The sequence below is a fragment of the Mesoplodon bidens genome (genome assembly GCF_964165515.1).
Source record: "Mesoplodon bidens genome assembly, chromosome: 2".
Taxonomy (NCBI): domain Eukaryota; kingdom Metazoa; phylum Chordata; class Mammalia; order Artiodactyla; family Ziphiidae; genus Mesoplodon; species Mesoplodon bidens.
In genome coordinates, this window is record NC_138177.1 from 9,193,000 (window position 1) to 9,220,882 (window position 27,883).

Below are 27,883 nucleotides of genomic sequence, written 5' to 3' on the forward strand. Positions count from 1 at the left end.
CAGGGCTCGAACCCATGTCCCCTGCATTGGCAGGCAGATTCTTAACCACTGCGCCACCAGGGAAGCCCGAATTTTGTATTTTAGAGCCAATGCTTTTTTGCGTCTTGTTTAAGAAATCGTTATCTATCTGCATTTGTAAAAGATATTTACCTATGCATTTAAATTTTAATTTTTGATATCTATGTCCATAATTCATTGGGAGTTGGATTTTGGTATATTATTTGAGGCAGGGGTTCAATTTTATCTTTTTCCATGCGGATCACCCTTTTTTTCTAACATCATTTATTGAACATCCATTATTTTCCCTATTTATTGGACATGCCACCTCTGTTGTATACCATAGTTCCGTGTGTGTGTGTGTGTGTGTGTGTGTGTGTGTGTGTGTGTGTGTTTTCTGGACTCTACTGATCATTTTGTCTATCTCTCTGCCAATACCACACTGTCTTAATTCCTTTCACTTCTTCGTAAGTTCTTATATCTAATAGGTCATGTCTCTTCTCCCTCCTCTTTTTCAAAAATATCCTTGCTATTCTTGACCCTATGTTCTTCATATAAATTTCAACGTCATCTTATCAAGTTGTATGAAAAATTATTTTGGAATTTTGACTGGAATAGCATTGAATATATGTATCAATTTGGGGAGAATTTATATCTTCATGATACTAAGTCATGAATGTAGTATGTATCTCTATTTAGATCTGCTTTTATTTATTTACTTTTAGATATGCTTTTATTATCTTTAGTATGTTGCATAATTTTCTCTATAGAGGTTTTACATCTTTTATTAGATTTATCTTAATTCCTTGATCTCTTTGTTATAATTATAAATCATCTTTTCTTCAGTTACATTTTCTAGGTGTTTGTTGCTGGTATAAAAAAATGTAATTCATTCTTATGTCTTAATATTATATTTAGCCATCTTGCTAACCTCTATTATCTCTGTTATTTGTTGGTTTGGGAGGGGGTTCTATCTAAATTACTATGTCAAGCAAAGCAGTTTTGTCTCCTCATTTTGAATCCTTATGTCTCTAATTTATTTTTCTTATCTTATTGACTGGTTAATACCTCCAGTAAAATCATTGTGATTTTAAAGGGAATGCTTTTCCCATTTCCCATTTCAGATTGTTTTTTCTTAATGTTCAGGTAAGGACATTCTTTTAATAATTTAGCAAGTGTCCTTATTATGGAAGGATTAAGTTTTTTCAAATGCTTTTCTGCATCTATTGAGATGATCATGTTTATTTTCCCTCTTAATAGGTTAATATGGTTAGTTATGTTTATGAATTTTTCTAATATTAAATCATTCTTCCATATCTGAGATAAGCCCAGTTGGTCATTCTTCCATATCTGAGGTAAGCCCATATTCTCTTTTATGCACTGTTGAATTTAATCCAGTAATATTTGTTTAGAATTTTTACATCTATATGAATGAAATGGCCTTAATTTCCCTTTCTTGTAATGGCTTTGAATAGTTTTAGTATTAGGGTTGTGCTTGCTTCATGAATTGAGTTGGAATTTCCTCTTTTTCTTACTGTCCTGAAGAATTTGGACAATTTAGACCATCTAAAATTTAGATGGTCTGTTTCTTCAAATTTTGATAGAATTGGCCTATAAAACCATCTGTGCCTGGTATTTTCTTTGTGAGTATACATATATATATATATATATATATATATATATATATTTTTTTTTTTTTTTTTTTTTTTTTTTTTTTTTGCGATACGCGGGCCTCTCACTGTTGTGGCCTCTCCCGTTGCGGAGCACAGGCTCCGGATGCGCAGGCTCAGCGGCCATGGCCCACGGGCCCAGCCGCTCCGCAGCACGCGGGATCTTCCCAGACCGGGGCACAAACCCGTGTCCCCTGCATCAGCAGGTGGACTCTCAACCACTGCGCCACCAGGGAAGCCCTTTGTGAGTATATATATATATATATATTTTTTTTTTAAGATGTTGGGGGTAGGAGTTTATTAATTTATTTATCTTTGCTGTGTTGGGTCTTCGTTTCTGTGCGAGGGCTTTCTCCAGTTGTGGCAAGCGGGGGCCACTCTTCATCACGGTGCGCGGGCCTCTCACTATCGCGGCCTCTCTTGTTGCGGAGCACAGACTCCAGACGCACAGGCTCAGTAATTGTGGCTCGCGGGCTCCAGAGCGCAGGCTCAGTAGTTGTGGCTCGCGGGCTCTAGAGCGCAGGCTCAGTAGTTGTGGCTCACGGGCCTAGTTGCTCCGCAGCATGTGGGATCCTCCCAGACCAGGGCTCGAACCCGTGTCCCCTGCATTAGCAGGCAGACTCTCAACCACTGCGCCACCAGGGAAGCCCCTGTGAGTATATTTTTAACTACCACTTCAATTTAATAGTTAAAAGACTTATTTGGGCTACTTATTTTTTCTTGACTTAGTTCTGGTAAGATTTTTTTTTTTTAATTTCTGCATTTTAGCTTAAATTTACAAAATTGTTCAATATGGTTGTTATTACTATCCCCTTATTCTTTTTAATCTGATTTTATTTTTAGTTATATTCCTGACTCCTAGAATTCTGACTCGCATATTTGGGTGACCCTGCTTTTAATGGATCCTGCTCCATTAATCTATTGCCCTTTATTATTTCATGCTAGCATTAGAGTAGCTACCCAGTGGGATCTTGTTTGTTTTTAGCCACCTTCAATCTCTCCTGTAAATTGTCTTAAACTGAACTTTCTGAATCACTGTATTTACTGTTATTTCCTATTAAAAATCTCTTACTCCTAGCGTGAACTCCTAATTGCTTAAAGGCACTGATTTACGAGGTAACCAATGACTCTGATTACAAGCACACTAGTACATACCAGTGTGCTCATTGTCTCTTGAACATCTCATCTCAATTTGTTCCTTGTTCGCCCCCTTCTCGTTGGGGACTATATATATCATTTATACTGCAATAATTTTTTGTGAAGAAAGATGAAGTTAAAATTCTCCCAAATGGATGTATATAAGGTAGTTTTTAAGTGTTTCACGAGGACAAGGACCACATGTCTCTTGTTCACTGTGTATTCAGCATTTATCACAATGTCTAGCACACAGTGAGTTCTCAGTAATAAATATTTGAACGAATGAATGGCTGTGCACTTTTTAATGTCTTAAGTTTTTTTTTTTTTTTTGGTAATTCTGTGCGGTATTCCCCCCTTACCTGCTGTTTTACTTTCCATGGTTTCAGACAACTCTGGCTGAAATATTAAATGGAAAATTCCAGAAATAAACCATAAGTTTTAAATTGTGTGCCGTTCTGAATAGTGTGATGAAATCTCATTCTGTCCTTCACTGTCCCACGTGGGATGCATCCCTTTGTCCCTCATGTGTGCTACCAGCCTGTTAGTATAGGAAAAAACATGATATGTATAGGGGTTGGTACTATTCATGTTTGAGGCATCCATTGGGGGTCTTGGAAGATATCCCCTAAGGATAAGGGGACCACTGTGCTATTTATAACATAACCACTTTGTGGCACTTAACTCATTTAAAAACCTGAAGAGGTATGTTTACACTGATGCACACCATAATGACTGTTCTTCACACATATGCAAAATGAGCTGTAATAAATCGTGGACAGTGTAAATCCTTATTAACACCGGAAGAGAAGTATCCATAACCACGAGATTTTTTTCTTTTTTCCTTTAAAAAAAAAACAGGTTTATTGAAATACAATCGGTGTACAAAAAACTGCACATGTTTAGTGTGTACAATTTGATGAGTTTGAAAAAAAAAATTCCTAAAGTGATAGGTTACAGACTTGAAGTCCTTAGATCATAGGAATATTTGATAGTATTCTCTGCCATAGCCTCAGCGTCTAGCCTAGAATTGGGTACATATTATATCTTTAATGTGTCATCATTTTGAAAGGATGTGTGAATGAGTATAAATTTTAACTTCTGCTAACTTCGCTTCTACCAACCCATCTCCAGATAATTTTGGCCCAAGATAAGGGAGCACTAAGTCTTGTTTTAGTTAACGACCTTTATGATGTCTCCTTTAATCATTAAAAATTTTCATCCAAGTTTATTTACTAAAGAACTGTGACTCAGAATACATATTAAAAGAAATCAGCAGCAATGTTAATTGGATTCTAGATCTCCTGTTACTTTTCCTTAATCGTCAATCATAAGATAGTTTTGAGTACAAAATACTGTAAGAGGAATTACAAGAATGTGGTGGTATCACTGTTTGAGAATTGGGAGTAAGACAGTGTTCTCTAATGGAGAAAGCAGCCTTATCAAGGAACTCCTCAAACATACTGCAGTCAAAAATGTAAGAACTGGTGGGTACTCACAAGACTTCAAAAGTCTGGTAAAAAAAAGTACAGGAGTATAAGAGTTAATGAGGGAAGATAATGGAAAAATTTTCTTTTGAAATCAGGCAAGATAGAAATAATTTACCAAATTGTAAGATCATAAGTGAATTAGCATTTTTGGAAAATGGTACTTAATTATAATATTGTAATGAAATATAGCAATATGACTAAACTATATTGTAAAAAATCATTTATCAAGTTTAATTTAACTCTACAGTTAACCTTGCTGGTGTTCGAAGTGATCATCTGAAGCTCTTTCCACCTCTGTGATCTCAGCCCTGTGTAGGTGCTGTAGGGAGTGTGGCAGAGCCCTTGTCCATAAGTAGGTTATAATCTTGTTGGAGAGACCACATACGTGTACAGAGCCAGCCTCATGTTGTGGCTAAGTACACAAAATTCTAGAACCAAATCACCTGCCTCTTGCTTAGCTCTGTGCCCTTTGGGCAAGCTACTTAACCTCTTTGTGCCTCAGCTTCCACAAATGTAAAATGAGGATAATAATATTACTCCTTCTTCATAGGCTGTTGATTGACAGGATTAAAAGTATTAATACATGTGAAGTGCCTAGAAAATTACCCACACATAGTAAGTGCTATCTAAATGTTCTCTCCTCTCACTAGAATGCAAGGTCCACATAACTTGTTAAATAAACAGTTAATAGCTAGATGACAGCACTATAAAGATTGAATTGAAAAATATGTAGACAGTATATACACATTTTTAGGAATTCAAATGAGGGAAGAAAGTAATATGAGTTGTTGGATAAGTTCTTTAAGAGCCACGTCGGTGAGCTGGAGCTTGCGTTGGATACTGAAATATAGGTTGAATTTTTATAGGTAGAAATGAGCATAGGAGGAAGTGAATAAGAGGGAAGGACAAGCTCTTTTGATTTAATTAGATATATGTTTTAGACCAGGAAAGATTGGCTTTGTTACCCTAACTGAATTGGTTTTCACTGATGTGAGTTCATTTAATTTATTCGATTTCCTAGAATCTTCAGCTCCAGAATTGCAGCAAATTCCTGAAAATAAATTAGATTGGGAATTGATCATGTTTATTATGTTTATGCTAAGACTATATGAAATAAAATTTGGAAACTTTTTTTCATATTTTGGGGGTCATCATCACCAGTTAAAAGCTATTTTTTTAACAAATTGATAATATTTTTGCTTTCATATTTTATAGGTAATTAATAATGCTTGTGCTACTCAAGCCATAGTAAGTGTGTTATTGAACTGTACCCATCAAGATGTCCATTTAGGAGACACATTATCAGAGTTTAAAGAATTTTCACAAAGCTTTGATGCAGCTGTGAGTACAGTCGTATTATTCCTAAAATGCCCTGTTTGTGGTGGTTCTTATTTTAATAGGCTATTCTTAAAACTTATTTCAGATGAAAGGTTTGGCACTGAGTAATTCGGATGTGATTCGACAAGTACACAACAGTTTCGCCAGGTAAAGATAACTTTATGTGAAATAAATACTGTCTCTGTTTTTTTGTCCCTCACTGTTTTTTCTTCGCTGTAGACAGCAAATGTTTGAATTTGACGCAAAGACATCAGCAAAAGAAGAAGATGCTTTTCACTTTGTCAGTTATGTTCCTGTTAATGGAAGACTGTATGAATTAGATGGATTAAGAGAAGGACCGATTGATTTAGGTAATGTGGTTACTATTCCTGGTATTTCACTTTTGATAAGGAAAAAAAGATTGGATGTTCACCTTTGGCTTAGCCCTAGTCCTGCTTAAGTTTAGAAAGGGGAGGTGACCGTGAGGTGTGATGCCATGCAGGCTTTAAGCTCTTCAGTACTTTATGAAATTAAGTAACAGGAGTTAGGACATGTTGACTACTGTAGTTGCATTGGGACCTTTAGTTTTTTTCCTACAAGAAAAGTTTTTTTAACCCATAGATTACATAATTTATTTTTATTTTTTCAGTTAACTTTTAAAAACTACTTTTTTCTATGTAACTAGTGCATTAATGTGCTGTCCTTTGTGCCAAAGTGTGGATTTGTCCTGATCCCACCCCATCTCCTACCTTGAGCTAATGATAAATGGTTATTGAGGTTGAGGTGTTTCTGATCTAGTAATGAACTAATAGACCCACAAAATAATTTTAACTCCTTATTTTTACCTCATTAAGTTTTCTTTTTCTTTTTCTTAAAATTAGGTTTAAGTGCAGTGTAACCTGTTTTAATGGAATCTAATGTTATCTGCTGGCCATAAAACTTTATACTTTCAGATTAAAAAAAAAATAACACTTTCATTTTGCTTGTTCTTATTGACCATGCCCATGTCTAGAGCTAATACTTCATCTAATGCAGATTTACATGTTTAAAAATATTTATTTTTCTATGTTTCTTAAAGAAAATTAATAGAATGTTCTTTTAATTCTATAGAAGCTGATTTTCTCTGGTTTGGGGGTTGATCTGATCACTGCATTTTTTTCTCTTGGCTTCTATCTGGTCAGCCATTCTCTATTCATTAGATCCATGAGCTATAAAGGAAGTAAAATATAAAACAGAACAGCCAGTTTTGCTATACAACTGGTGGCTATACTAAAATTTAGGTAAAAAAGAGGATTAAAAAACTGGGTAAAATTGGTTTTGCATTGTGTGTGGATTTCATTTTTTTTCTGTAGTTATGATGGTGGGGAGTCAGAAGAGGATTGAATCCTTATTTTGTCACTAATATGTGAGCTGGGTTTTTTTAGCCCTCTGTCTCATCGTCTGTAAAATGAAGGTAGTTATCCGTATCTCACAGAGTCGTGAGTTTTAATGAAATAATTCCCTAGTTCATTATTTTCTCCAACATTTGTCTAGCACCACTAAGTGATGCAACAATGTGGAAATGCAAATTATGATAATACTCTTTCCCCTTACCATTACTAAGAAAGTAAGAGTTGGAGCTTAACATAGTTATGCTAAAAGGTTTTTTACTATCCTGAATTTGTCAAAATATTAATAAAAATATTTTGGACCAAACTTTTGAAATAATATTAATGTTGATTTTATTTGACATAAATGCTTTTACATTTCTTCCTAGGTGCATGCAATCAAGATGATTGGATCAGCGCAGTGAGGCCAGTCATAGAAAAAAGGATACAAAAGTAAATGCTCAGCTAATCTTACTGGCATAACTAATGTTCTCGTTTTTAAACCTTTATTTTATCGTTGTTTTAGCAATACTTATTGAGCTTCTACTTTTGATTGGATTAATGTGTTCAGGAAATCTATTCGGAAAATCTCTAAATTCTACATCGTAGTAAGTCGTCTTGTCTTTATAGAAGTTAAACATGCACATTTCCATTAAGTTAGATATTTTGTACAGTTATTTTGTAGAGTTTTGTTTTTAGGAGTATCTGTCTTTTTTATTAAATTAAACTTTTTATTTTGAGATAATTATATATTCACATTAAGTTATAAAAATAATACAGAGAGCTCCTATGTACCCTTTACCCTGCAGGAGTAGCATCTTGTAAAACTATGGTACAATGTCACAGCCAGCTATTGATGTTGATATAGTCAAGATACAGAATAATTCCATCATCACAGTGGTTCTTCATGTTGCCATTTTATAGCTACAGCCACTGCCCTCAACCCCACCCTCCCCCATCCTTAATCCCTAGTTCTATAATTTTTGTTATTTAAAGAATGTCATATAAATGGAATCATACAATATTTAACCTTTTTGGATTGGCTTTTTTCACTCAGCATAATTCTCTGGAGATTCATCCAGGTTGTTAAGTATATCGATAGTACATTCTTTTCTATAGATGGGTAGTAGTCTATGGTATAGATATTCCATTTTTTGCCCCATTCACCCATTGAAGGACATCTGGATTGTTTCCTGTTTTTAGCTGTTATGAATAAAGCTGCAATAAACATTTGTGTACAGATTTTTGTGTGTACATAAGTTTTCATTTCTCTGGGATAAATAACCTAGTTGTATGGTAAATACATGTTTAATTTTTTAAGAAATTGACAAACTCTTCCAGAGTAGCTGTACTATTTTATTTTACATTTCCACCAGCAGTGTAGTATGAGTGATCCAGTTTCTCCACATGCTAGCTAGCATTTTGTCAAAATTTTTTATCTTAGCCATTTTGATAGGTGGATAGTGATATTTCATTGTGGTTTTAATCTGCATTTCCCTAGTGACTAATGTTGAAAATCATGCCTTTTGTTTATTTTGTAATTGGATTGTTTTTTTGACTCTTGAGCCTTGAAGTTCTTTACATACTCTAGCTATCACTAGTCCTTTGTCAGACACGTTGCCTGAAAATATTCTCTCCCAGTCTATAGCCCATCCTCTCCTCCTCCCAACGTGGTTTTTCACAGAGCAAAAGCTCTTAATTCCAGTGAAGTCCAATTTGTCAGTCTTTCCCACTGTGAGTTGTATTTTTGTTGTCCAATCTAAGAATTCTTTGCCTAGCCCTAGATCCCAAAGATTTTCTCCTTTTTTTCTAAAAGGTTTATATAACATTTTACATATAAGTTTATGATCTATTTTGAGTTAATTTTTGTGTGGTGTGAAGTTAAGTCAAGGTTCTTTTTTCTTTCCTCTGTTTGTCCAGTTGGTCTAGCACCGTTTGTTAAAAAGGCTATCCTTCCTCCTCTGAACTGCTGCTGCACCCTTGTAAAAAAAATCCAGTGGGGCATATTTGTGTGGGTCTATTTCTGGTTCACTGTTCTGTTCCATTGATTTATTTGTCTGCTGTCTGCAAGTACTACAGAGTCTTGATGACTGTGGCTAAATTGTAAGTCTTGAAATCAGGTAGACTGATGCCCCCAACTTTATTCTTTTTCTTCAGAATTGTTTTAGCTGTTATAGATATTCTGCCCTCCATGTAAATTTTAGTATAATCTTGTATCTACAAAAATTCTTTTTGGGATTTTGATAGGAATTGTGTCAAACATCAATTTTAGGAGAAGTGGCATTTTTACTATATTGATTTTTCCAATCCATGAACATGGTATGTCTATCCATTTACTTGGACCTTCTTTAATTTCTTTCATCAGCATTTTGTAGTTTTCCGCATGCTAGTTCCATATGTATTTTGTCAGATTTATACCCAAGCACTTCATATTCTTTTGAGTGATTACAAATGATACTATATTTCATTTTTGTTCCATGTGATCATTGTTAGTGTGTAGAAATAAAGTTGATTTTTTTCTGTCTTTGTCTTGTATCCTTCAACCTTGCTAAACTCACCCACCAGCTTTAGAAGTTTTGTGAATTCCTTGACATTTCCTGCATATTGATAGATGATCATGTCGTTTGCAAATAGGCACAGTTTTGAATTTGGCTATTTCTAATTTAAGTTTTATCAGTTTTTCCCTTACATATTCTGCAGGTCTCTTGTTTGTTGCATAAACATTTATGATCACTATTTCTTCTTAGTGGATTGACTTTTTTATCACTATGCAATGTTTCTCTCTAATAATTTTCTTTGCTCTGAAGTTTACTTTATCTCACAGTAATATAACCACTTCTACTTTTTCTTGATTCATATATGCATGATATATTTTTTCCATCCTTTTACTTTGAACCTACCTATGTCATTATATTTGAAGTGAATTTCATATAGACAGCATATTTTGAATCATATTTTTTAGTCCACTCTGCCATTTTTTGTCTTACTGGGTGGATTGAGACCATTTACATTGAATGTAATGGATTTATAAAATTACGTATAAAATAAAATGTATATTTAATATGTAATTATTAATGTCTTATGGTTTAAATCTGCCATTTAAATTTTTTCTCTTTGTTCTGTTTTTTTTGTTTGTTTCTCTTTTCCTGCTTTTCTGTGAGTTATCCAGACATCTATAGTGGTTTTGAGTTTATTTCCTTGTATGGCTTTTCTAATGGTTTCTCTAACTTATCCCAATCTACTGGTGTTAACATTTTACCAGTTTGAGTGAAGTGTAGAAATCTTACCTTCCTTTATGTACTTTTACTGTCCATTGTTATAATTGTCTTAAATAATTCCTCTACATACATTTAGGACTCCATCTGACAGTATTATAATTTTTGTTTTAACCATGAAGCATAATTTTAAAAACTTAAGAGAAGGAAAATGTATTTACCCATATTTTTACTTTTTCCATTGTTCTTTCTTCTTCATGTTCCAGAACTCAATTCTTTATCATTTCCTGTCTGTTTAGAAAACTTTGTTTAGCCATTCCTTTAGGGTAGTTCTGCTGTCAAAGAATCCTAGTTTTTCTTCATCTAAGAATGTCTTGATTTCCCTTTTATTTCTGAAGGTTATTTTCACTGTGTATAGAATTCCGGGTTGATAGTCTTTTCTTTTAGCACCTGAAAATTGTTATGTCGCTCCCTTCTGGCCTCCATGGTTTCTACTGATAAATCCACTGTTGTTCAAACAGTTTTTGCCCTATAGATATGGTGGTGTTTCTCCTGTTGTTGGTCTCAAATTCATTTTTTTTTTGGTTTGTTTTTAGTTTTCATATATTTGAGTATGATGTGTCTTGGTGTGGATTTCTGTGCATTTATTCTATTTGGATTTTGCTCAGCTTCTTGAATCTGTGCATTTATGTCTTGTCAAATATGGGAAGTTTTTAGCCATTATAACTTGGAGAACTTTTTCAATCTCACCCTCTTTCTCACTTCTTCCAGGACTCCAATGACACAAATGTCTCCTGCTTTAGTCCCACAGGTCCCTGGGACTCTCTTTATTTTTCTTAGTCTGTTTTCTTTGTTCAGTTGGGTAATTTCTGTTCTACTTTTCAGTTTACTGATTCTTTCCTCCGTCTCCTCCATTCTGCTGTTGAACTCACCCATTGAGCTTTTTTATTGTTTTATATTTCAGTTGTAAAATTTCCATTTGTTTCTTCTTTATATCTTCTATTTCTTTGCTGAGACTTTCTATTTTTTGTTTCCAGTGTGTTCATAATTGTTCATTGGATCATTTTTATGATGGCTGTTTTAAAGTCTCTGTCAGTTAATTTGGACATCTATCATTGCTCCATCTGTTGAATGTCTCTCATTCAAATTGAAGTTTTCATGATTTTTAATAGGACAAGTGATTATTGATTGAAACCTGGGCATTTTCAGTACTATATTATAAGACTCTGGATCTTATTTAAAACTTCTCTTTTAGCTGGTTTTTATGGGCACTGTTCTGGCAGGGTAAATCAGGGATGCCACCCCATTACTTCCAGGTGGAAGCAGAAGTCCAGGTTCCCCACTCTGTTTTCATTGACACCTGAGGTGGGAAGGGGTTCCTTGTTACTGCTGGGGAGGGGGTGGGAGTTCTGGTCCCCCGTAGGGCTTCCCCTGATACTAACCTGGCCGAGAGGAGTAGCAGTGCCTTGTGACTGCTCTCTACATGGCTCCACTGATACCAAAGTTGGGAGGGGGGCTTCTTTACTCCTGGATGGTAGTGACTTAGCATTTGGCTTCCCACTTGATTTCCTCTGACACTGCAAATAGACGTCATTACTGTTTGCAGGGATGAAAGTCCTAGCTCCCTACACAGCCTTTTCTGACACCACCCCAGGTGCCTATTACAGCCTGGTGGGGGTGGAAGTCCAGGCTCCCTACCCAGCCTTTGCTGGCCGGTAGGGTTTGGGCCGTTTTTTTCAGTTGTGTTTGGGTATGGTAGAGTGGTTATTGTCTCAAAGTTTTTTGTCTCATGAGGTTGCCCCTTTCCTGTTTGGATAGAAAGAGCAGACTATTGTTGGTGCTTTTTTGTCTGTGCCTGTTGGCATTTCTCAATTGATGGCTTCCTTAACTCCAAGGCCAGGACATATGCAGCAGAATGATTATCCAGAGACTTCACCACTGTCATTCTTGGGTCCTGGTTCCCTAGCATGTCTGCCTTCTCTTCACTCCAGAATTTTAATTTTTTTCATTTTTTAAAAAATGTATGTCTAGATTTTTTTAGTTTGTTATTTTTTACTGGGAGGAATAGGGAAATCGAAGTCCCATAAGCAGAGTTTTAAAAACAGCATTTTTACATAGTTCAAAGTGCTATAGTTATACTGGGCCATATTCTTTCCAGTGAATAGAACTATTTATGAGAAGCTCTTGCAGGTGAACTAATGCAAAAACAGGCTTACATTTTCTACATGTTTTCATCTGATTAAGTGCCATTTACATAATGTTATGGATAATCTTTCCAATGTCAATCCTTGCCATAAACAAGCTTATACTATAAGATGTTTCATTGGTATCAGAGTAGTGAAAATAAAACAGTATTAAAAAGTTTTACAAGAGACTATTTATAACATATTACATAAATATTTATATATTTGTATATGATAAAAGTACAAGTGAAATGTAAAACATATATTAGTTAAGAATAGAAACAAAATCATGATTTGGAAAAAATTATATAATAAGGAATATAGTTAATACCATCAAGATGTCAGTAAAATTAATTCAACAAATGTGAGGTCTTAGTTTAATTATTTTTTCTAATTGAGATAAAAGGTAATAGTTACCATATTTTCTGTGAAAGTATGAGAACTGATGAAAACACGTTATTTCAAATGTCTAGGAGGTACTAAAACATTTAATAATATATTTGTGATTGATGAAATTTAGCTGATTTTTTCCTTTTTTCCTTTCATATATGAAAGCTTATTTATCTGTCTATAGACAAAAGTATTAATAAATAAATTTATATTGAAGTATAGTTGACTTCCAATACTGTATTAGTTTCAGGTGTACAACATATTTTTATAGATTATGCATCATACAAAGTTATAACAATATTATTGACTATATTCCTTGTGCTAAATGTTACATCCCTGTTTATTTATTTTATAAATGGTAGTTTATACCTCTTAATCCCCTTCACCTATTTCACCTACCCTGCCAATTCCCCACTCAACTAGTAGTTTGTTCTCTATATCTGAATTTGTTTGAGTTTGTTTCTGTTTGGTTATATTTGTTTTGTTTTTTATAGTGAAATCATATAGTATTTGTTTTTCTCTGTCTTACTTATTTCACTTAGCATAATACCCTCTAGGTTCATCCATGTTGTTGCAGATGGCAAGATTTCCTTCTTTTATATGGCTAAGTAATATTCCATTGTGTGTGTGTACAAAACATCTTTTTTTTTTTTTTTTTTCTTTTTGCGGTATGCGGGCCTCTCACTGTTGTGGCCTCTCCCGTTGCGGAGCACAGGCTCCGGATGCGCAGGCCCAGCGGCCACGGCTCACGGGCCCAGCCGCTCCGCGGCATATGGGATCCTCCCAGACCGGGGCACGAACCCGTATCCCCTGCATCGGCAGGCGGACTCTCAACCACTGCGCCACCAGGGAGGCCCCAAAACATCTTTTTTATCCATTCATCAGTCAATGGACACTTAGGTTGCTTTCATATCTTGGCTATTGTAAATAATACTGCTGTGAACATTGGGGTAGATACATCTTTTCAAATTAGTGTTTTTGTTTTCCTTGGAAAAATACCTGGAAGTGAAATTGCTGGATTGTGAGCTCTTTATATATTTTGGATATTAACCCGTTATCAGATATATCATTTGCAAATATCTTCTCCAATTCAGTAGGCAGCCTTTTCATTTTGTTGGTGCTTTCCTTTGCTGTGCAAAAGCTTTTTAGTTTGATGTAGTCCATTTGTTTATTTTTTATTTTGTTTCCCTTGTCGAGGGGACAGATCCAAAAATTATTGCTAAGACCAATGTGAAAGAGCTACTGCCTATGTTTCTTCTAGGCGTTTTATGGTTTCAGGTCTAACATTTAAGTCTGTAATCCATTTTGAGTTTATTTTTGTATAAGGTGTGAGGAAATGGTTTAGTTTCATTCTTTTACATGTAGCTGTCCAGTTTTGCCAACAACACTTATTGAAGAGACTTTTCCCCCATTGTATATTCTTGCCTCCTTTGTTGTAGATTAATTGACTGTGTGTTTTGTGGGTTTATTTCTGGACTCTATTCTGTTCCACTGATCTATATGTGTGTTTTTGTCCCAGTACCATACTGTTTTGATTATTTTGACTTTATAGTATAGTTTGAAGTCAGGGAACATGATACCTTCAGCTCTTTCTTTCCCAAGATCACTTTAGCTATTTGGGGTCTTTTGTGGTTTCATACAAATTTTAGGAGTATTTGTTCTAGTTCTGTGAAAATAGGGATTATCAAATCTGTAGGTTGCTTGGGTGGTATGGACATTTTAACAGTATTAATTCTTCCAATCCATGAGCATGGTATATCTTTCTATTTGTGTTGTCTTCAGTTTCTTTCATCAGTATCTTACAGTTTTCAGAGTACAGTTCTTTCATCTCCTTGTTTAACTTTATTCCTAGGTATTTTATTCTTTTTGATGCAGTTGCAAATGGAATTGTTTTCTTGATTTCTCTTTCTGATAGTTCATTATTAGTGTACAGAAATGCAACAGATTTCTGTATTTTGATTTTATATGCTATAACTTTAGTGAATTCACTTATTAGTTCTAATAGTTTTTGGTAGAATTTTTAGGATTTTTTTGTATTTAATATCATGTCATCAGCAAATAGTGAGTTTTACTTTTTCCCTTCCAATTTGGATGCCTTTTATTTTTTTTGTATGATTGCTGTGGCTAGGACTTCTAATACTATGTTGAATAAAAGTGGTGAGAGTGGGCATCCTTGTCTTGTTACTGATCTTAAAAGAAAAGCTTTTAGCTTTTCACTGTTGAGTATGATGATAGCTGTGGGTTTGGCTTAAATGACCCTTATTATGTTGAGATTGTTCTGTCTTACCAAGTTTGTTAAGAGTTTTTATTATGAATGGATGTTGAATTTTGTCAAATACTTTTTCTGCCTCTATGAAGATAATCATGTGATTTCTGTCCATTGTTTTGCTGATATAGTTATAATGTTGATTGGTTTGTGTATATTGAACCATCTTTGCATCCCTGGAATAAACCCCACTTGATCATTATGTGCAATCCTTTTAATGTATTGTTGAATTCTATTTGCTGATATTTTATTGGGGATTTTTGCATCTGTGTTCATCAGGGATATTGGTCTGTAATTTTCTTTTTCTGTAGTGTCTTTGCTTTTTGTATCAGGGTAATGCTGGACTCATAGAATGAGTTTGGAAGTACTCCCTCCTCTTCAGTTTTTTGGAATATTTTGAGAAATAAAGGCATAAACTCCTCTTTCAATGTTAGGTAGAATTCCCCTGTGCAGTCCTCTGGTCCTGGAGTTTTGGTTGTTGGGATTTTTTTGTTTACTGATTCAATTACATTACTAATAATCAGTCTGTTCAGATTTTCTGTTTCTTCCTGATTCAGTCTTGGAAGATTGTTTCTAGGAAATTATCCATTTCTTCTAGGTTGCTCAATTTGTTGGTGTATCATTTTTCATAGTATTCTCTTATGATTGTTTGTATTTTTGTGATACTGGTTGTAACTTCTCTTTAGGAAAGATTTTTTAAAATGTCAGTTTTTATGGTTAGCCAATTGGTAGATCTGTGTTTACCCCAGAGAATAAGGGGGTAATCACAATAGATTATCTTAATTGTAATAATGTTACATTTCTTTACTACATTATAAACTTTAATTTTTTTTTTAGGTACAGTGAAGGTGAAATTCGATTTAACTTAATGGCCATTGTGTCTGACAGAAAAATGATATATGAACAGAAGATAGCAGAGTTACAAAGACAACTTGCTGAGGTTTGTGGCCAGTTTTTATGTACAAAGTTCTAGCTTAGTTATTCTCTCAGGGAAACTATTTATTTTCTTCTTTCCTTTTTTCCTTCTTCTTTCTTTCTTTGTCTGAAATATAGATTTAATCAAGTATCCTGAGTGGTGATTACGAGAATATACTCTGGAGTCAGGCTTCTTAGATTCAGCTCCTGCCTTTGCCACTTAGTGGAAGTATGATTTTGAGTGTATTTCTTTGTGCCTCAGTTTCTTCATGTAAAGTAGGGATAATAGTATTTACCTCAAAAGGTGGTTGTGAAGAATAACTGAGATAACGTATATATAAACCACTTAAAAAAGTGACTGACAAATAGTATGTGCTAAATAAGTGTTAACAATTTACTGTAATTTCATTATATAATTAAGCAAGTTAGACTATATTTCTTACAGAATTAATTGGGCACATTTAGATTCACATGTAATCTTTACTGTTCCTCATGATGATTATCTTTCTAGTAAATATGACTGGAGAAGAGAATTAGTAATAGACAAAGACTTTTTTTACGTTTCTTTGATCACATTTTCATGAGTATATTTAAGCAGATTTACTTTATAGCTCAACAGCAGATTATAGCAATTCAGTTTGCTACCGTATAGATTGTTTTTAGGTAAAAATTCATATGTATTGTTGTAGAACATAGAAAATTGGAAGATACTACTTAGCTTTTATCCTTTAATATTGCAGTTAGTAAGCTGGTATTCTATCACCAATATTAAGAATAAAATTTGAAAATGATTGTCCTATGTTTATCATTTAAAAATAGTTTAGACTTAAGCCTCAGTCATTAGGGTGTGCTATTTCTTTTTCTTTCCCCTAAGGAGGAACCCATGGATACAGATCAGGGTAATAACATGTTAAGTGCTATTCAGTCAGAGGTTGCCAAAAATCAGATGCTTATTGAAGAAGAAGTACAGAAATTAAAAAGATACAAGGTATGTACTTTTTATTTGTTCCTTTAATGTTTTAGTGTAGAGTGGTATATTTTGACATGAAGGTATGTTGAATGCTTGATTGTTTTTTCCCCATGATTTACACTTTTTCAGAATAATGCGTTGATTCCCTGGTATCCTAAAAAGGTAACTAGTGAGGTTTCTTTCCTTTTTTTTTTCCTTTTTTTCAAGTATCATTACAAACAGATATTTAACATATTTGATGCTAAAGTTCACTGCAGTTATTATTGATGCTCAAATTATCCCATCTTTAGCCATTGGAAGCCACTTCAGGCTGTCTCCTAAGTCTTTTTGGTGTGACTCTCTTCATCTTTGATAGATTCCTTGTTTTCTAGTATGACAAGATGTTTCAGACTTATCTTGTACATTTCCTGCTTCAGACTGGGAATCAGCCATTTTTTCAAGAAGTCCTGAGTGCTTTTGGTGAGAAATGGTATTTAGAAACCATTATCTGGTTGCTTAGGGTGCTCAGTCATACTGATTCTTCATTACTTCTAGGACTTTTCAGAGCTAAGAAATACGTTTTTATTTGTTTCTTCTTTTATTTTTGAAGAGAAAATGCAACATGAATTCATATTAATACTCAAATTTAGGATTAAAGGGCTTTATATTTGAAGTTAAGCATTTGTATCTTTTCAGCTGAAAGTCTTGGTTTCTATCAACATTAACATAATTACCTATTTGCTTTATGCTATCTGTATTTGTATGTATATATAAAAAGGTTCAAATAACAGTGCCAGTAGTGTTAATAACAACTGAGAAGTTTCTTCTTCAGTTAATTTTCTCGTTAGGATATATTTCATTTTGGATGTGCAATCAAATTAGCAGATTTTAAAATTCATCTGAAAAAATTTTCTCTTGGTGTCATCCTATCACCAATTTAATACAAAGTTGGATTCGTTTTTAAAATTTTGCTTTCCAGTTTTTTTAGGGTTTTACATTTTTAAAATTTATTTTAATTATGTCAAATATTATATAACTCAGAGTAAAATATTAAGCAAGACTGCCTTTAATAATGTCATTCTCCTTCACTTGCAGTCTGTCTGATAAGCTTTTTTTTTTTTAAACATCTTTATTGGAGTATAATTGCTTTACAATGTGGTGTGTTAGTTTCTGCTTTATAACAAAGTGAATCAGTTATACATATACATATGTCCTGATATCTCTTCCCTCTTGCATCTCCCTCCTTCCCACCCTCCCTACCCCACCCCTCTAGGTGGTCAAAAAGCACTGAGCTGATCTCTCTGTGCTATGCGGCTGCTTCCCCACTAGCTATCTACCTTACATTTGGTAGTGTATATATATATGTCCATGCCTCTCTTTCGCTTTGTCACAGCTTACCCTTCCCCCTCCCCATGTCCTCAAGTCCATTCTCTAGTAGGTCTGTGTCTTTATTCCTGTCTTACCCCTATGTTCTTCAGGACATTTTTTTTTTCTTAAATTCCATATATATGTGTCAGCATACAGTATTTGTCTTTCTCTTTCTGACTTGCTTCACTCTGTATGACAGACTCTAGGTCCATCCACCTCATTACAAATAGCTCAATTTCGTTTCTTTTTATGGCTGAGTAATATTCCATTGTATATATGTGCCACATCTTCTTTATCCATTCATCTGATGATGGACACTTAGGTTGTTTCCATCTCCGGGCTATTGTACATAGGGCTGCTATGAACATTTTGGTACATGACTCTTTTTGAATTATGGTTTTCTCAGGGTATATGCCCAGTAGTGGGATTGCTGCGTCATATGGTAGTTCTATTTTTAGTTTTTTAAGGAACCTCCATACTGTTCTCCATAGTGGCTGTACCAATTCACATTCCCACCCGCAGTGCAAGAGTGTTCCCTTTTCTCCACACCCTCTCCAGCATTTATTGTTTCTAGATTTTTTGATGATGGCCATTCTGACTGGTGTGAGATGATATCTCATTGTAGTTTTGATTTGCATTTCTCTAATGATTAAAGATGTTGAGCATCCTTTCATGTGTTTGTTGGCAGTCTGTATATCTTCTTTTGAGAAATGTCTATTTAGGTCTTCTGCCCATTTTTGGATTGGGTTGTTTGTTTTTTTGTTATTGAGCTGCATGAGCTGCTTATAAATTTTGGAGATTAATCCTTTGTCAGTTGCTTCATTTGCAAATATTTTCTCCCATTCTAAAGGTTGTCTTTTGGTCTTGTTTATGGTTTCCTTTGCTGTGCAAAAGCTTTTAAGTTTCATTAGGTCCCATGTGTTTATTTTTGTCTTTATTTCCATTTCTCTAGGAGGTGGGTCAAAAAGGATCTTGCTGTGATTTATGTCATAGAGTGTTCTGCCTGTTTTCCTCTAAGAGTTTGATAGTTTCTGGCCTTACATTTAGGTCTTTAATCCATTTTGAGTTTATTTTTGCGTATGGTGTTAGGGAGTGTTCTAATTTCATTCTTTTACATGTAGCTGTCCAGTTTTCCCAGCACCACTTATTGAAGAGGCTGTCTTTTCTCCACTGTATATTCTTGCCTCTTTTATCAAAGATAAGGTGACCATACGTGCGTGGGTTTATCTCTGGGCTTTCTGTCCTGTTGCATTGATCTATATTTCTGTTTTTGTGCCAGTACCATACTCTCTTGATTACTGTAGCTTTGTAGTACTGTCTGGAGTTAGGGGGCGTGATTCCTCCAGCTCCATTTTTCTTTCTCAAGATGGCTTTGGCTATTCGGGATCTTTTGTGTTTCCATACAAAGTGTGAAATTTTTGTTCTAGTTCTGTGAAAAATGCCAGTGGTAGTTTGATAGGGATTGCATTGAATCTGTAGATTGCTTTGGGGAATATAGTTATTTTCACAGTGTAGATTCTACCAATCCAAGAACATAGTATATCTCTCCATCTATTTGTATCATCTTTAATTTCTTTCATCAGTGTCTTGTAATTTTCTGCATACAGGTCTTTTGTCTCCTTAGGTAGGTTTATTTCTAGGTATTTTATTCTTTTTGCTGTAATGGTAAATGCAAGTGCTTCCCTCATTTCTCTTTCAGATTTTTCATCATTAGTGTATAGGAATGCAAAAGACTTCTGTGCATTAATTTTGTATCCTGCTACTTTACCAAATTCATTGATTAGCTCTTGCAGTTTTCTGGTAGCATCTTTAGGATTCTCTATGTATAGTATCATGTCATCTGCCAACAGTGACAGCTTTACTTCTTCTTTTCCGATTTGGATTCCTTTTATTTCTTTTTCTTCTCTGACTGCTGTGGCTAAAACTTCCAAAACTATGTTCAATAATAGTGTTGAGAGTGGACATCCTTTTCTTCTTCCTGATCTTAGTGGAAATGGTTTCAGTTTTTCACCATTGAGGACAATGTTTGCTGTGGGTTTGTCATATATGGCCTTTATTATGTTGAGGAAAGTTCCCTCTATGCCTACTTTCTGGAGGGTTTTTATCATAAATTGGTGTTGAATTTTGTTGAAAGCTTTCTCTGCATCTATTGAGATGATCATATGTTTTTCTCCTTCAGTTTGTTAATATGGTGTATCACATTGATTGATTTGCCTATATTGAAGAATCCTTGCATTTCTGGGATAAACCCCACTTGATCATGGTGTATGATCCTTTTAATGTGCTGTTGGATTCTGTTTGCTAGTATTTTGTTGAGGATTTTTGCATCTATGTTCATCAGTGATATTGGCCTGTAGTTTTCTTTCTTTGTGACATCTTTGTCTGGTTTTGGTGTCAGGGTGATGGTGGCCTCGTAGAATGAGTTTGGGAGTGTTCTTCCCTCTGCTATATTTTGGAAGAATTTGAGAAGGATAGGTATTAGCTCTTCTCTAAATGTTTGATGGACTTGGCCTGTGAAACCATCTGGTCCTGGGCTTTTGTTTGTTGGAAGATTTTTAATCACAGTTTCAATTTCAGTGCTTGTGATTGGTCTGTTCATATTTTCTGTTTCTTCCCAGTTCATGCTCAGAAGGTTGTGCATTTCTAAGAATTTGTCCATTTCTTCCAGGTTGTCCATTTTATTGGCATAGAGTTGCTGGTAGTAATCTCTCACGATCCTTTGTATTTCTGCAGTGTCAGTTGTTACTTCTCCTTTTTCATTTCTAATTCTGTTGATTTGAGTCTTCTCCCTTTTTCTCTTGATGAGCCTGGCTAATGGTTTATCAATTTTGTTTATTTTCTCAAAGAACCATCTTCTAGTTTTATTGATCGCTGCTATCGTTTCCCTCATTTCTTTTTCATTTATTTCTGATCTGATGTTTATGATTTCTTTCCTTCTGCTAACTTTGGGGTTTTTTATTCTTCTTTCTCTGATTGCTTTAGGTGTAAGGATAGGTTGCTTATTTGAGATGTTTCTTGTTTCTTAAGGTAGGATTGTATTGCTGTAAACTTCCTTCTTAGGACTGCTTTTGCTGCATCCCATAGGTTTTGGGTCGTTGTGTTTTCATTGTCATTTGTTTCTAGGTATTTTTTGATTTCCTCTTTGATTTCTTCAGTGATCCCTTGGTTATTAAGTAGTGTATTGTTTAGCCTCCATGTGTTTGTATTTGTTACAGATTTTTTCATGTAATTGATATCTAGTCTCACAGCATTGTGGTCAGGAAAGATACTTAATACGATTTCAGTTTTCTTAAATTTACCAAGGCTTGATTTGACTCAAGATATGATCTATCCCAGAGAATGTTCCATGAGCACTTGAGAAGAAAGTGTATTCTGTTGTTTTTGGATGGAATGTCCTATAAATATCAATTAAGTCCATCTTGTTTAATGTATCACTTAAAGCTTGTGTTTCCTTATTTATTTTCATTTTGGATGATCTGTCCATTGGTGAAAGTGGGGTGTTAAAGTCCCGTACTATAATTGTGTTACTGTCGATTTCCCCTTTTATGGCTGTTAGTATTTGCCTTATGTATTGAGGTGCTCCTATGTCGGGTGCATAAATATTTACAATTGTTATATCTTCTTGCATTGATCCCTTGATCTTTATGTAGTGTCCTTCTTTGTCTCTTGTAATAGTCTTTGTTTTAAAGTCTATTTTGTCTGATATGAGAATTGCTACTCCAGCTTTCTTTTGATTTCCATTTGCATGGAATATCTTTTTCCATCCCCTCACTTTCAGTCTGTATGTTTCCCTAGGTCTGAGGTGGGTCTCATGCAGACAGCATATATATGGATCATGTTTTTGTATCCATTCAGCCAGTCTATGTCTTTTGGCTGGAGCATTTAATCCATTTACATTTAAGGTAATTATCGATATGTATGTTCCTATTACCATTTTCTGAATTGTTTTGGGTTTGTTACTGTAGGTCTTTTCCTTCTCTTCTGTTTCCTGCCTAGAGAAGTTCCTTTAGCATTTGTTGTAAAGCTGGTTTGGTGGTGCAGAATTCTCTTAGCTTTTGCTTATCTGTAAAGGTTTTAATTTCTCCGTCAAATCTGAATGAGATCCTTGATGGGTAGAGTAATCTTGGTTGTAAGTTTTTCTCCTTCATCAATTTAAATATGTCCTGCCACTCCCTTCTGGCTTGCAGAAATATCAATATTAATTGATATTTAATATTAATATTAATATTTCTGCTGAAATATTAACCTTATGGGGATTTCCTTGTGTGTTATTTGTTGTTTTTCCCTTGCTGCTTTTAATATTTTTTCTTTGTATTTAATTTTTGATAGTTTGATTACTATGCATCTTGGTATGTTTCTCCTTGGATTTATCCTGTATGGGACTCTCTGTGCTTTCTGGAGTTGCTTAACTATTTCCTTTCCCATATTAGGGAAGTTTTCAACCATAATCTCTTCAAATATTTTCTCAGTCCCTTTTTTTTTCTCTTCTTCTTCTGGGACCGGTATAATTTGAATGTTGGTGCGTTAATGTTGTCCCAGAGGTCTCTGAGACTGTCCTCAATTCTTTTCATTCTTTTTTCTTTATTCTGCTCTCCAGCAGTTATTTCCACTGTTTTATCTTCCAGGTCACTTATCCGTTCTTCTGCCTCAGTTATTCTGCTATTGATTCCTTCTAGAGAATATTTAATTTCATTTATTGTGTTGTTCATCATTGTTTGTTTGCTCTTTAGTTCTTTTAGGTCCTTGCTAAACGTTTCTTGTGTTTTCTCCATTGTATTTCTAAGAGTTTGGATTATCTTTACTATCATTATTCTGAATTCGTTTTCAGGTAGACTGCCTATTTCCCTTCATTTGTTAGGTCTGGTGGGTTTTTGCCTTGCTCCTTCATCTGCTGTGTGTTTCTCTGTGTTCTCATTTTGCTTAACTTACTGTGTTTGGGGTCTCCTTTTCTCAGGCTGCAGGTTCGTAGTTCCCGTTGTTTTTGGTGTCTGATCCCAGTGGCTAAGGTTGGTTCAGTGGGTTGTGTAGGCTTCCTGGTGGAGGGGACTAGTGCCTGTGTTCTGGTGGATGAGGCTGGATCTTGCCTTTCTGGTGGGCACGTCCACGTCTGGTGGTGTGTTTTGGGGTGTCTGTGGCTTTATTATGATTTTAAGCAGCCTCTCTGCTAATAAATGGGGTTGTGTTCCTGTCTTGCTAGTTGCTTGGCATAGGGTGTCCAGCACTGTAGCTTGCTTGTCGTTGAGTGAAGCTGGGTCTTGGCGTTGAGATGGAGATCTCTGAGAGATTTTTGCCCTTTGATATTACGTGGAGCTGGAAGGTCTCTTGTGGACCAGTGTCCTGAACTTGGCCCTCCCACCTCAGGGGCACAGCCCTGACCCCTGGATGGAGCACCAAAAGCCTGTCATCTACACGGCTCAGAATAAAAGGCAGAAAAAAGAGAAAGAAAGAAAGAAGGTAAAATAAAATAAAATAAAGTAAAATAAAATAAAGTTATTAAAATAAAAAATAATTATTAAAAAAAGGTTTTTTAAGTAATAAAAAAAGGAAAGAAAGAAGAGAGCAACCAAACCAAAAAAAAAAATCCACCAATGATAACAAGTGCTAAAAAGTATACTAAAAAAAGGAGAAAACGGACAGAGAGAACGGTAGGAGAAATGGTAAAAGCAAAGCTATACAGACAAAATAACACACAGAAGCATACACATACACACTCACAAAAGAGAAAAAGGGAAAAATATATATATGTTGTTGCTCCCAAAGTCCACCTCCTCAATTTGGGATGATTCGTTGTCTATTCAGGTATTCCACAGATGCAGGTACATCAAGTTGATTCTGGAGATTTAATCTGCTGCTCCTGAGGCTGCTGGGAGAGATTTCCCTTTCTCTTCTTTGTTCGCACAGCTCCCAGGGTTCAGCTTTGGATTTGGACCCGCCTCTGCGTGTAGGTCGCCTGAGGGCATCTGTTCTTCACTCAGACAGGACGGGGTTAAAGGAGCAGCTGATTCGGTGGCTCTGGCTCACTCAGGCCGGGGGCAGGGAGGGGCACGGATGCGGGGCGAGCCTGCGGCGGCAGAGGCCGGCGTGACGTTACAACAGCCTGAGGCGCGCCGTGCTCCCGGGGAAGTTGTTCCTGGATCCCGGGACCCTGGCAGTGGCGGGCTGCACAGGCTCCCAGGAGGGGCGGTGTGGATAGTGACCTGTGCTCGCAGACAGACTTCTTGGTGGTGGCAGCAGCAGCCTTAGCGTCTCCTGCCCGTCTCTGGGGTCCGCGCTGATAGCCGCGGCTCGCGCCCGTCTCTGGAGCTCCTTTAAGCGGCGCTGTTAATCCCCTTTCCTCGCGCACCAGGAAACAAAGAGGCTAGAAAAAGTCTCTTTTTTTGGCAGCTCCAGACCTTTTCCTGGACTCCCTCCCGGCCAGCCGTGGCGCACTAGCCCCCTTCAGGCTGTGTTCACGCCGCCAACCCCAGTCCTCTCCCTGGGATCTGACCTCCGAAGCCCGAGCCTCAGTTCCCAGCCCCCGCCCGTTCCGGCGGGCGAGCAGACAAGCCTCTTGGGCTGGTGAGTGCTGGTCGGCACCAATCCTGTGTGCGGGAATCTCTCCGCTGTGCCCTCCGCACCCCTGTTGCTGCGCTCTCCTCCGCTACTCCGAAGCTTTCCCCCTCCACCACCTGCAGTCTCCGCCCGCGAAGGGGCTTCTCGTGTGTGGAAATGTTCCCTCCTTCACGGCTCCCTCCCACTGGTGCAGGTCCCATCCCTATTCTTTTGTCTCTGTTTTTTCTTTCTTCATTTTCCCTACCCAGGTATGTGGGGGAGTTTCTTGCCTTTTGGGAGGTCTGAGGTCTTCTGCCAGCATTCAGTAGGTGTTCTGTAGGAGTTGTGCCACAGGTAGATGTATTTCTGATGTATTTGTGGGGAGGAGGGTGATCTCTGCATTTTACTCTTCTGCCATCTTAAAGCTACGCCTGATAAGCTTTTTTCAGAGAGTGAAAAGAGTGAAGGAAACTTCAAATTTTGTAGGACTTTGGAAATGGTACTTATTCAGTTTGTCATGTTTGTCACAGTAGAAAAAGCAGTTTTTCATTTTAAGCTCAGTTGAAGGCAGGGATTGTTCTTTTTCTTTCTGTTGCTTACCACAGTGTCAGGATACTGCTTTGCAACACACTTAACAGCCAGCAATGTGATTTTTAGAATACATGGACCTTGGACTAGTAGGATTTCTTCAGGTGGAAGTGGTAGGGACTGGCTCCAGAGTATTCCAGGCAGGAGGAAAAAGGAGGGCTGAATATATGGTGACAGGAAAGTAAGGGATGAAAACTTGAATGTTATCTTCTATTTTATGTGATATAAAAAAAACCCTGGGCTTCCCTCGTGGCGCAGTGGTTGAGAGTCCGCCTGCCGATGCAAGAGACACGGGTTCGTGCCCCGGTCCGGGAAGATCCCACATCCCGCGGAGCGGCTGGGCCCGTGAGCCATGGCCGCTGAGCCTGCGCGTCCGGAGCCTGTGCTCCGCAACGGGAGAGGCCACAACAGTGAGAGGCCCGCGAACCGCAAAAAACAAAACAAAACAAAACCCTACGTATTATTTATATATTCTTTTGCAGTGTTGTTACATAATTAACTAATTTTTAATATTTGCCTAAAATAAAACTAAGTTTTTAGAATCTTTACTACATTGTTGGAGAATGCTTTGTTCAAAAAAATAAAATGATTCTCATACTGATATAAAATGAACATGTTAAGATTTTATTTAGTTCATTAATTGAACAAACCTGTAAGATGTCACAACTATTTCAAAGAAGTCAAAGAAGCTCAAATTTATATGAAGTATAGGAATGTTGAAACGAATTCACAAAAGATGGAAAATTTTTCCTCCCCTATGGGAAGGGAAGTAAATTGAACCTACCAGACAGTGAAAGGTTGCAATCACGTAACTTGGGAGAGCATACTTTAGAGAATGCATAGTTTTCCATTGAAGCACAGACAGTCCCTACAGTCTATTTGCTTTTGGTCAAAAATAATGTCAAAGAAAGATTGTTCTTAATCACACAATAAAGCTGGTCTCATTAGGCATGGCCTTATTATTTACATAGGTGTAGTAGCAAGAGTGTTAATTTATCACGTGGGCCTTCTAAGTTTGCTTTCCTTTTTTTTTTTTTTAAAGATTTAATTTTATTTATTTTTGGCTGTGTTGGGTCTTCATTTGCTGCTAGTGGGCTTTTTCTAGTTGTGGTGGATGCAGGCTACTCTTCGTTGTGGTGCGCCGGCTTCTCATTGCAGTGCTTTCTCTTGTTGCGGAGCACAGGCTCTAGGCACGCAGGCTTCAGTAGCTGTGGCACGCAGGCTCAGTAGTTGTGGCGCATGGGCTTAGTTGCTCTGCGGTATGCGGGATCTTCCCGGACCAGGGTTCGAACCCGTGTCCCCTGCATTGGCAGGTGGATTCTTATCCACTGCGCCACCAGGGAAGTCCCTCTAAGTGTGCTTTCGTAAGTTAAGTTTTCACAAATTATCTCAGATTAGACTTTTAAAAGCCTCTGTTACTTGATAAGCCAAGAGTAGGAAGCGACACCCAGGGAACTCTCTCCACATGTTTTATTGTAATTAGTCTTTATTCTCAATGGCAATGGAAATCTCATTGTTTCTCATATTTTTTTTTATGGGAATGGAGGATTTTCTTCCATTACTATTTTGAGTTGGAAGCAAAAATTAAAATATCAGAAACTTAGTGAAAATACAAAGTTAGTGTGGTTTGATACATGTTTTATTTTCAGATTGAAAATATCAGAAGGAAGCATAATTACCTGCCGTTCATTATGGAATTGTTAAAGACTTTAGCAGAACACCAGCAGTTAATACCACTAGTAGAAAAGGTAAGTATTTTACTGGTGAATAGTTAAATTAGATTTAGATTCTCCAAAAAATGTTATTTGGCTTGAGAAGAGATAAAATTTGTTGAAGGTTTTTATTTTTATTTTTTTGCTTTTACTGTTTTTCATCTAGAGGAACATTAGTTCAATCTAATATTACAAAATAAAAATAAGGAATTGCATTACTGCTTTAGCTTTACAGAATCCTTAGTGTCAGGAATTCAGGTTGTGCTATATTAGGATGAAATTTAAAACATTTTTCTTCCTTTAGCTGAAAACGAATTATTAATTTTAATTATTGAAATAATAGATTTTTCTTATTTAATTTAGCAAAAATTTGAATTATCATCGAATTTACTACTAGAATGAAGGGGGAATAAAAAATAACCTAGCCTAAGAAATAGGTTTTCTTATTCCTAAGTTATTACTCTTTCCACTGAGGGAAAACTAGCATAGGTTAGTGAAAAATTTGGACCATTAACTTAAAGACCAGAATACATGGTAGGTTTTTTTTTTTCTTATTAACTTTTAAGTTCATGAAGCAAAGATACATTTCAACCCAGCTGTTAGATATCATCATAAATTCTAAATAATACAAGATGTGAGTTAAGGTTTTTATATATACCTTATTATCTAGATCCTGAACATGTGCTTCAACTTTTAGCATTAAATGTAAAAATTTACATTTAAGAAAATTTAGAAGAAGACTGCTAAGTCTTCTCTTTTCCATATAGGTTTTTCTATTCATGTATCTCAGG

General features: G+C 36.0%; 1 protein-coding gene across 2 annotated transcripts in view; it reads left to right on the forward strand.

Annotated features, from left to right (window-relative positions):
- The window catches only part of UCHL5 (ubiquitin C-terminal hydrolase L5), a 51,342-nt gene that overhangs the window by 18,485 nt on the left and 4,974 nt on the right, over positions 1-27,883 (forward strand). The window contains exons 4-10 of one of the 2 annotated variants that reach the window (XM_081225866.1): positions 5,507-5,632; positions 5,715-5,776; positions 5,849-5,979; positions 7,365-7,428; positions 15,867-15,969; positions 16,819-16,932; positions 27,030-27,128. In XM_081225866.1, coding sequence (XP_081081992.1) covers positions 5,507-5,632; positions 5,715-5,776; positions 5,849-5,979; positions 7,365-7,428; positions 15,867-15,969; positions 16,819-16,932; positions 27,030-27,128 — 699 coding nt within the window. The remainder of the gene's footprint in view (positions 1-5,506; positions 5,633-5,714; positions 5,777-5,848; positions 5,980-7,364; positions 7,429-15,866; positions 15,970-16,818; positions 16,933-27,029; positions 27,129-27,883) is intronic. The other variant, XM_081225867.1, reaches the window with a different exon arrangement.